The 10,447-nt window shown below is 36.8% G+C and overlaps 1 protein-coding gene across 2 annotated transcripts in view; it reads left to right on the forward strand.

Annotated features, from left to right (window-relative positions):
- Window positions 1–9,684, forward strand: part of SMCHD1 (structural maintenance of chromosomes flexible hinge domain containing 1) — a 67,645-nt gene extending 57,961 nt beyond the window's left edge. For both annotated transcript variants that reach the window (XM_071554737.1, XM_071554738.1), the window contains 7 exons: window positions 183–373; window positions 1,431–1,540; window positions 2,837–2,907; window positions 3,735–3,906; window positions 7,315–7,473; window positions 8,147–8,264; window positions 9,264–9,684. In XM_071554737.1, the coding sequence (XP_071410838.1) occupies window positions 183–373; window positions 1,431–1,540; window positions 2,837–2,907; window positions 3,735–3,906; window positions 7,315–7,473; window positions 8,147–8,264; window positions 9,264–9,363 (921 nt within the window). In that variant the 3' untranslated portion in view covers window positions 9,364–9,684. The remainder of the gene's footprint in view (window positions 1–182; window positions 374–1,430; window positions 1,541–2,836; window positions 2,908–3,734; window positions 3,907–7,314; window positions 7,474–8,146; window positions 8,265–9,263) is intronic.
- Window positions 9,685–10,447: the final 763 nt, after the last annotated feature.

Raw genomic sequence — 10,447 nt, forward strand, 5'->3', positions numbered from 1 at the left:
GTAATTTTTGAGGAGTATTTAAAAAAAAGATAGCATTTTCAAATCAGATGACCACCTCTTCTAACAAAGTCATCAACAAGGGAATTAAATGTGTGGTTGAAATTGCAGTATTATTGTGCTTATCATGAAAAGGAGAGGTGATCTTGTCTTCTCTTTTCACTGTTGTAACTTCTGTGGTACAGATTGCACATTTAGCTCAAATCGAGGACAATGAAGCAGCAAAAGTTATTTCTTGGCATTTGGCAAGCGACATGGACTGTGTAGTCACACTGACTACTGAAGCTGCTCGTTCTATTTTTGATGAAACTCAAGGCCGACAACAAGTGTTGCCCCTTGATTCTATTTATAAGAAGACACTCCCAGACTGGAGCAGGTAGAGAAAAAATTTTTTTTTGTCTAATTTGTTTTTTAAACTTTACTCCAAATAAAGATTCAAAGTATAAAATTTCTGGGTTCATTATTATAGCAATAGTAATGTCACTTGAAATGTAGCCTTAAATCATAGCTTTATGTCTTTAACTTCTGTTTGATGTTCTTTATCTAATAAGGTGTTTCTATTAAAAATTTACCTTTTTTTAATTCACTTCTACATTTTCTAGAGGATGAACTTTTTTTGATTAATTGTAGCACTTCAAATCACGCTAGAACTTTTAAAAATCCTTTTTCGGAGTACATTCCCTAAAATCACCTGTAGTAATAGAAATTCATTCTGCTATTTCAGTTGCCCAAAAGATAAAGGATAATACAGTATTTTTTATTATTATATATAACATATGTATGTATGGCCAAACTTTGTGAACACAGATTTGGGAAGGGCTTTCCCCATGTGGGTGTGCCCTTCGAGCCTGCGCAGTGGATGTTTTAGGTGAGGCACAGCGTGCGCAGAACTGGCCCCACCGTTTAAGTCCCAAGGTCCATCTGCCACGGCCGAGCGAGCTTGGACAGTGACAGTGAAGTCCTCGGGACTGTCACAGCACCCGGTACTAACCGGGGCTGACCCTGCTGAGCATCCGAGATGTGACGGGATGGGATGGCAGGGAGGCATTGAACTGCCAGGGGACCGTCCCCACTGAGACTCGAACTCACGACCTTGTGATCAGAGTCCGGAGTGCTCACCATTACACCACGGGACCGCATATAATGATGTGTAAAATATACCATTATTTATATTATATTATATTATATTATATTGCATTATATTATATTTATTATAACGATTAATTAATAATTGTAAAAAATCTGTGTTTCACCAAAACATCTTTTATATAACTGGCATTTCAGATGTTGTTGGGATCATTTACCACTTCATATGGAAGCATGAGAATGCATTCCGTTCAGTTTGAGATTTCTGACTAGATATAGAAGCAGTAATGAAGTAAGGACAAGTTACTTCTTTTTTTTCTTCCTCACTCTCCTCTTTCTTTAACCAGACCTTTACCTCACTTAAGAAATGGAAAAAACGTCTTCAGACCTATTGGAAATCCTGTATTTGCCAGAGATCTGTTAACATTTCCAGCTAACATAGAGCATTGTCAAACAGGTAAATGATACAAAAGACATTGTTAATAACTTCTTTCTCTTTAAAAAATGAAACATCACAAATCCTAACCCATTCAGTAATCCTCATTGATACATTTGCAAATACCGGTGTACATCCCTGGTGAGGTCTGCTGGTAAAAAGAGGGGTACCTTAGCAGTAATTATTTGTAAAGAACAATTGTGAAAATTTCAGCCATGACCGCTGTCTTCTGCTTGTTGTCTTACTTTCATTTCCTCTATTTAGATGTACTAGAGTTTGGGGGGTTTTTTAAGTTAGTGCAGCACTGTCTTACTCCCAAGCTTCTGTAAGCAGAAACTAACAACCATAAGATCAGCTTTATATTTTCATATTGCAGAAGTTACTCCTTTTGTTAGGCTGTTTTTCCAGTCCTCTCAAAAATGCTTAATGCATATATTTATATATATGCAGACTGAACTGTACATGACTAGTTATGTTATTCATCAGTAGTTTAATAGTTATCAGAATAAGCTTTCTATTTTTATGTAGATTTCTGTTCTAACAACGTAGCAATACCTACCTTTTCTAACACTTTTTTTTCCTTAAAGAAAGTGGGCCTGCTCCTTTGTATAGAGAGTTGGAATCTGTAGTTAGTTCAGTAAGTTTTTTATTATACTTCACTTATTTCCACTATTGAAATATTCCTCTCTGCTGTTAATAAAAATCAGGTTTTAGTGCTGTGCATTTTCAGAAAGTTAGATACAGTCAGACCTTTACCTATATCTCTTGGGAGAATTTAAAACCACATTGCTTGACATGTCTTGTGCAAGACTACATTGTTAGACTCTATATGAAACAGTCTCTCATTAGCAGCAGAGTCTTAAGCTCAGTTGGATCATCAGCCTGTGAGTGTGTTTTTATTTGATGAGCCATGGAATACTAAGAAACATATTAAGAAACTGAGAACAAATTTCATCATTCCAGGAGAACTTGGAAAAGATGATCATTTATATAATTTCCTGAAACTTGGGATTATATTATGTGTGTCTTCATAAATGTAAGATACCAAGAGAGTACTTTAGTGGAAAATGCGGTCAATTATACCAAAAGGCAATGAAACATAAACCACTTTTTTTCTTTATGAGTTCTTTGATGAAAGCAGAAGATTGCATATCTATCTCAACCTCAGAATAAAATTTTGTTGAAAAAACATCAGTTACATGCTATTTCCCTTGCACTTATCTGAATAGATGTAATAATGTTACCTCAGAACTGACTTTTCAAAACTCAAGTTATTTTACAGAGAAATTTCATGATTCAAAAAATTACGTTTTTCAGTGTTTGGTATGCTCTTGGGTGACACTATCATTATAGATAACTTGGATGCTGCCAACCATTACCGAAAAGAGGTATGTTTCAATTATTCTTGGTATTTTATTATACAAATACACTGCATAGCTACGTAGTTAATATATTACAAATTTAGAATAATTTGCAAGTTTAATGCTGCATTAGCTGGAAGTGTGCTTGCTTAGGTCTCAAAGCACTTAACAGTGAATGAAATCTCAACTACATTGGCATTGACAAAATTACCTCCATTCAATAAATTCTCTTACAGGAATGTTGCCATGATGCATGGGACCATGTTTTTAAAGATAAAAATTTTCAATTTTGCTGTTAGTGTTAAATGCAACTTCTTCAGTACTTTCCTAGTCACTGTATGTATAATAAAACACAGGAGTCTAAGATACATAATGAAATTTCAGGTCCACTTGACTAAAAACTTGATGTGAAATTTACTGGATCTCATTGAGACCCATTTTATTTAGGTTTAATGTTATAGTTTCCATTTCAGCTTATGAGTTTGCTTGAATTGAAATAATTATTCTGCATAAGAATGTAGAACTGTACTGATGGGCATTGTTCTGTAGTATATCTTGATAATAAGCTTTTTCCCCAGTATAAATCTAAATTCTGCCTTCAGAGTTCTGATAAAAATTGAGAACACAAACCCAAAAATTGTAGTCTTCATAATTATTGACAGTACTGCTTAATTTTAATATATGCATTCTATTGCTTGAAAGCAAAACTCGTGGCATGTAATTTCATAAAACATGTTTTCATTGGAGAACAAGCTGCATTGCAGTTGAAAAATAAAAAGCTTCACAACAGCATTGCTGAAAATTTAGATTTTTCATGGAGTTACTAATTTAGTGTCATTTTTATACCTATGTAGGTTGTAAAAGTTACACATTGCCCTACCTTGCTGACTCGGGAGGGAGACAGGATTCGCAGCAATGGAAAATTTGGAGGCCTGCAGAATAAAGCTCCTCCAATGGACAAACTCAGAGGAATGGTATTTGGAGCACCAATGCCAAAACTTTACTCTACTTACTCTGGACAGATAGGTGGGTTAATGAAGTCATAAAAATACAAAACTTCCAAAATTATGTTGTTTGCCTATGTTTGTTATTATCTTCAGCAATATAGAAAGGAAAACTTCCATTTAGCATAAAATTATTTGAAGAAATGGGACCTGTACAGTGTCCTGTTTATTAATTTCTCTTTTCTTAAAAGCTTATAGCTATTAAATTTCCTGAAAGAAGAAATAATAATGAGATATTCCCCTCTTTTTCTTAGTCTTATTAAAGGAGTATAAGCAGTGGTAATCATTTCAAACAGAAGGCATGAAAAGCTTGAGCTGATTGAATTCTAGCATCCTTGAAAAACAAGTTTCAGGTCTTTCTACTCTGGAAACACCATACATGAATTTAGAATTTCTTACTGTGCAAGTAAACTCTTTGAAGCAGTGGTAGAAAAATTTCCGTTTTCATAAGAGAGAATATTTCATAAGCACAACAGCTACATAGTTTCCATAGCAAGAAAATGCTTTTTATTTCCTATGGGATCACTTCCATTTCATTATGTGCTTGGATTCTTCATTTGGGAATGAAGGTTGTAAATTAAGTTAGAAGATGGCAGTTTCTGGCATGTAACAACTGACTTGACTGATTGGTAAAACACTGAAGTCTTAATCCGCAAATAAGATTGTCCTGAAATACTTCAATTTCAAAAGAAAGGACATGAAGTTTATCCATGACAGTATTCCTAGAAATGTGCAATGGAGAGAGAAGTGAGGGGGAGAACGAGAGAACACCTGCATCTATTGGAGTAGCCTTATATATGAGCAAACTACTTAACATTGAGCAACTAAGGGAGGAAAAAAATGACTAAAAGGATCTTTCCTAGGCATTTCAGTAAAAAATACATTACATGTAGGATAAACACAGTAAGCATGTCGGGCACAGGCTAAAACATGCTGGGTTTAGGACACTTTATACGTGTCTATCAACACGTTTTCCATTGTTGAACTCAATTATTACCCAGTATGAATTAAATTGGAATTTTCTGTAATCTAGTACAGGAACAATCATGGTAGAAGAAAAGGGAATGTTTTAATTCCACTTGGATAGATGCTAGACATTTAAAGGAAAATCATAGTACAATTCCATTTAAAGGACTGCATCTCATTACACAGGACTTGTCTTGAACTGAATTTCACTCTTAGCATTAGTTCTGACATGCTCTTTTTCAACACTTGAAGTATAAAAGAAAAGTAATTACTTAATCTGTGATTACACCAACAAGGTTACTGGTAAAATAAGCTGTACTAAGAATTTGCAGTGCCTTTTGTTAGTCTGCAGCAGGCTCTCTGAGCACTTTCACCCCATGGCAAACTTACGGTAATTTAATCATAGAATCATAGAATTGATTGGGTTGGAAAAGACCTCCGAGATCAGAGTCCAACCCTTGGTCCAACTCTAATCCATTTACTAGATCATGGCATTCAGCGCCACGTCCAATCTCAGTTTAAAAATATCTAGGGATGGGGAATCCACCACCTCTCTGGGCAGCCCATTCCAATGCCTGATTACTCTCTCTGGAAAGAATTTTTTTCTGATATCCAACTTAAATTTCCCCTGGCAGAGCTTAAGTCCATGCCCCCTTGTCCTATTGCTGAGTGCCTGGGAGAAGAGACCAACCCCCACCTGGCTAGAACTTCCCTTCAGGTAGTTCTAGACAGTGATGAGGTCACCTCTGAGCCTCCTCTTCTCCAGGCTAAACAACCCCAGCTCCCTCAGCCTCTCCCCATAGGACTTGTGCTCCAGTCCCTTCACCAGCCTTGTTGCTCTTCTCTGGACTCGCTCCAGCACCTCAATATCCTTTCTGAACTGAGGGGCCCAGAACTGAACACAGTACTCAAGGTGTGGCCTCACCAACGCAGAGTACAGGGGAAGGATCACTTCCCTGGTCCTGCTGGCCCCGCTATTTTTGATACAGGCCAGGATCCCATTGGCCTTCTTGGCCACCTGGGCACACTGTTGACTCATGTTGAGCTTCCTGTCAATTAGTACCCCAAGGTCCCTTTCTGCCTGGCTGCTTTCCAGCCACTCTGTGCCCAGCCTGTAGCGCTGCAGGGGGTTGTTGTGGCCAAAGTGCAGGACCCGGCACTTGGCCTTATTGAACTTCATCCCATTGGAATCAGCCCATCTCTCAAGTCTATCCAGATCCCTCTGCAGAGCCCTCCTGCCTTCCAGCAGGTCGACACTCCCTCCCAACTTGGTGTCATCAGCAAATTTGCTGATGATGGACTCAATCGTCTCATCTAAATCATCAATAAAGATGTTAAACAGGACTGGACCCAATACGGACCCCTGGGGAACACCACTAGTGACCAGCCGCCAGCTGGATGCAGCTCCATTCACCAGCACTCTCTGGGCCCGACCCTCCAGCCACCTCCTAATCCAGGAAGGGGTACACTTGTCCAGGCCATGGGCTACCAGCTTTTCCAGGAGTATATTATGGGAGGCAGTGTCAAAGGCCGTGCTGAAGTCCAGATAGACCACATCCACAGCCTTCCCCTCATCCACCAGGTGGGACACCTGATCGTAAAAAGAGATCAGGTTGGTCAGACAGGACCTGCCCCTCCTAAACCCATGCTGGCTGGGTCTAATCCCTTGTCCACCCCAAAGGTGCTGTGTGATTGCACTCAGGATGAACTGCTCCATAACCCTGCCAGGCACGGAGGTCAGGCTGACAGGCCTGTAGTTGCCAGGGTCCTGCTTGCAGCCCTTTTTGTGGATGTTCAGCTAAGTTTTGTGCAAGCCATCTCACACCACAAAGGACAATGAATGCGCCTGGGCTAATGTGCTCAAACCCTTTATTGCTTGACCTATTTATTCAGTGTCTAGATGAGGAAAAATTATTTTTCTCCTATGTTAAAAGAGGAAAAAGGTTCGTCAACAAAATGTACCCTTGTTTATTCTGAGTCTCCTTCATGATTCCATAGGTGGGACAAAGTGAAACTCTATAAATGTTCTCTTGGTCTACAAGGTGGAATACAATTCAAGTCAGTAATACAACTCTGCTTTGTAGCACGAAAACAAGACATACTACCAGCATTTAATGTCATCAAAGGCAGAGAATTTATTTGGATACACAAGGGACAAAATGTATAGGTTAATACCAATTTCCTACATCATTTTCAGAGTTTCCTGGTACTGTGATATAAGATACGGGCTCCAAAAGAAAAGAGGAATCAAAATACTGGATGTGATTTTTTTCAGTCTCCTTTTACAGTCATTTTCAGAACAGCCACTGATCCACTATAAATGTGGGTGTTATTTAAGTAGTGCTTTAGAAAGATATGTTTTCTTATGGATTTATTCGTTATCCGAATTGGATTTGGTACCATTCTAAATCAAAATGGCCATGTATTTACTGTTTTGTTGTTTATTATTTTTATTCTTTAATAGATCTTCTTCAGCAGTACCGTGCAGCTCTGGTTAAACTTGATGATGTGAATAAGGACCTTGATTTACAATTGCAGTCACTGAACACTCCAGAAATGCAAAAGAAAAAACAGGAACTTGCCGAACAAGAGAAAAGCCTCAAGCTAATAAAACAAAAATTGGGTAAGGTTATTGTATTATAATTTTGGTGTCCTAAAGGAGGAGAAGAACACTTAACTACAACCACGTGTATTCTGCTCTTACAGACTAAAAAGTTCAAAATCTGAAGGAATATTGTTAACATTAATTAAGAGTTTAGAGATGTCACATTTTAAGCAAAAAATATAAAAACTGTATGTAGTAGTGTGATGCTGTGGATAATGCCTAGAGCAGCACTGCCTTGTATTGTATGCATATAATAAAAATGTGGTCAGTCAGTGTCTTGTGAACATGAAACTATGATCTCACTAATAGGAGATTATATAACTATTGGTGTGGCTGGCTGAATTGCTTTTGCTAAGGAAACACAATCAAAACATTGTGCTATAAAAAGAAACACCCTTAAATCTTCAAGGATAGTAGTTTTGAGTTAGAAATGGGATTTATGTCAATATCAAATAATTTCTGGTATTTCAAAATACGTTTAAAAATTCAACTTTTACTCTGTGACAATTATCAATAAAGCAAATAGTTTCACCTGTCACCTTGGAACTCAGTTTCAGACATCAGGTACCCATTAAATTTATGGCATGTCTAAAGCCTTCCTTCAGAGGTTTAACTCTACTGTTACAGGGCCCATTTGTAACCAGCAAGCTTGATTTTTTTTTCTTTTTTCTTACTTGCAACTTTTTCATAGGTATGACTCCTGCTTTATCAGATAAAGGCACTGAGTCTTTGCTTCAGCCTACAATGTTAGATATGTCTGACACCCCCATACCTCCCAAGAGAATGAGAACAGTGAAAAAATTGTATAGGTAAGTCTGTTCTGAATCTAGTCATTATTTTACCATATCCTGAATTCAAAACAAAAACTAGTTTATTTGGCATATATTTTATTCACATTGCATACAATAATCAATAATAAGTAGAGTTTGCATAAAGTTGATTTTCAAGGTAATTTTTAATTTTTTAAATTTTCTACTGCTATTTAAGCTTAATATAAAGATTCTCTTACTAATTCTAGTTCTCTTTATTTTGATGAACTGATTGATTGGAATCTTTCAGCATTTACATTCCCATATTTTCTGGTACAATTAACTCTATTACACCCCAGAAATATTTCAGATGACTTGGTCTGTAAACTCTTTTAAGATTTGATTCCAAATACTGGGCAGATGAACAGAGAAAATTATTCTTACAGAATAGAGAAAGAATCTTGCTTAGACAACTTTTTCTAAGGAACTGTCTGAGCTGAACTGGTGGTAAAGTATTTTACAGAGTTCCCTCTTTACTTTTGTATCTACATCTATATTCCCTCTCTGGTTAGCGAGCATTTGAACACACACACATGCATACATGTGCGTGCACACACACACACACACAGTCTGGGAAATCTGTATGTCTGTATCTTTAAAGTGACACAGACTGATTTTTCCCTTTCTCATATCTCTCCCCACAACTACATCATTCTTTGCTGAACTGTGGGCGTATTTTTGAGATTATTTATATCTTATCCAGTTGTGTTCTGTGAATCTCGGAACAAGTGTTCACTACATTACTATGCCTCTTAATTATTTTTATTTCGTACTATTTTAATTTTTATCCACATATAGAACTGAAGTGGTTATGTATTTAAAGTATCTAGTATTGGCGTGATGCTATTCTCCATTTTAACAAAATAATTACAATAATAAGAAGCTGTGCACAAATATGGGGTTTATACTAGGGGGAGCTCTGGCTATACATGTGTATTATATATATATGTATAGGAGAAAACTTTGTTTATAAGCCACTGTGTTTATATTTTTGTTTAGCTCAGATGAATGGATCTCCTGTCCCATAAAGCAGCAACAGCAAGCACTGCAAATAGCCCATTCAGAACTTAATGGAAATCCACGGAAAAGAAAGGCATAGACTCATAGGACTTGTTTGGAAAAGCTATGTATTGAATATGTGAATACATTCAGTTAAAGGAAATTCTTATGTTGTATTACCCATTACTATGAAGATTTTTATACCAATAGAAGATACAAATGTATTTCAGTTAGTAGTAACATAAGTTTAAGTATTTAACATTGATAGCCCAATTTTTGGATAGTTAATTTTCATTTCTAAAAGCTTTCAAAATTTTTATGTTCATGTGTGAAAAAAGTTTAAAATATATTCTTTTTTATTTATGAAAAAACAAAAGATCTTTTCAATAAAACTGCTTCTGTACAAAGCACTGCCAGTACAATCACTTGTATTGAATAGATTGTGTCCTGAAATGAGATTTTAATTTAAAAAGCATCCCAGGCTGTCCTGGGGAGGAGCACTTTCTGGACTAGTCTTTTTTGATGGATGATCTGTTGAGGTAGTATCAATTTAAAAGGGAGGGTTTAAGCAGCAATGTGCTGAGATCTAACCACAGGTGCTCGTAAAGTCTTCAGACAGTGAATTAAAAGCCCATATCAAAGGCTATATCCAAGGTGTTGACATGGGAATCTGTATCTCCTTCAGATAGTGGCAATGGAAAAACAAAGTAGTAACTTTTAAGTATGAAAAGTGTAATGGGTTTATTAGGTGGCTGTTTTATGGATTGGTGAGTAGGGCTACTTCATGGTAAATGAGATACAAAATTTTACCAGTGCTAACCATCTTTCCACATCTATGTTGCCACAGCCCTCATAAAACAACCTCACTGCATAAACAGATCAAAGATCTGTTTAACAGATCTTGATTTGTTTGACACCAAAAACATAACTATGACAGAAAGATTTTAGTTAAGAAGCAGTAATGTCACAAAGGAAAAAGAAAAAATCCTTACAGCTGAACTGTGTGTATGAAATTTAAGAGTTGGAAATGGAGACTTAAGCTGGAGCTAGAGTAATCACACTGGGAAGGTGTAGATACCTGGACAGAATTTTACTTTATAAGCCTGACCCCAGCTTTAAAAAAAGGCCAAAAACCAACTAACCGAAAGGGAAAAAAAAGATGTTTCTGTTGACTTCTATAAACA

This window comes from Pithys albifrons, chromosome 4 (genome assembly GCF_047495875.1).
Source record: "Pithys albifrons albifrons isolate INPA30051 chromosome 4, PitAlb_v1, whole genome shotgun sequence".
NCBI lineage: Eukaryota > Metazoa > Chordata > Aves > Passeriformes > Thamnophilidae > Pithys > Pithys albifrons.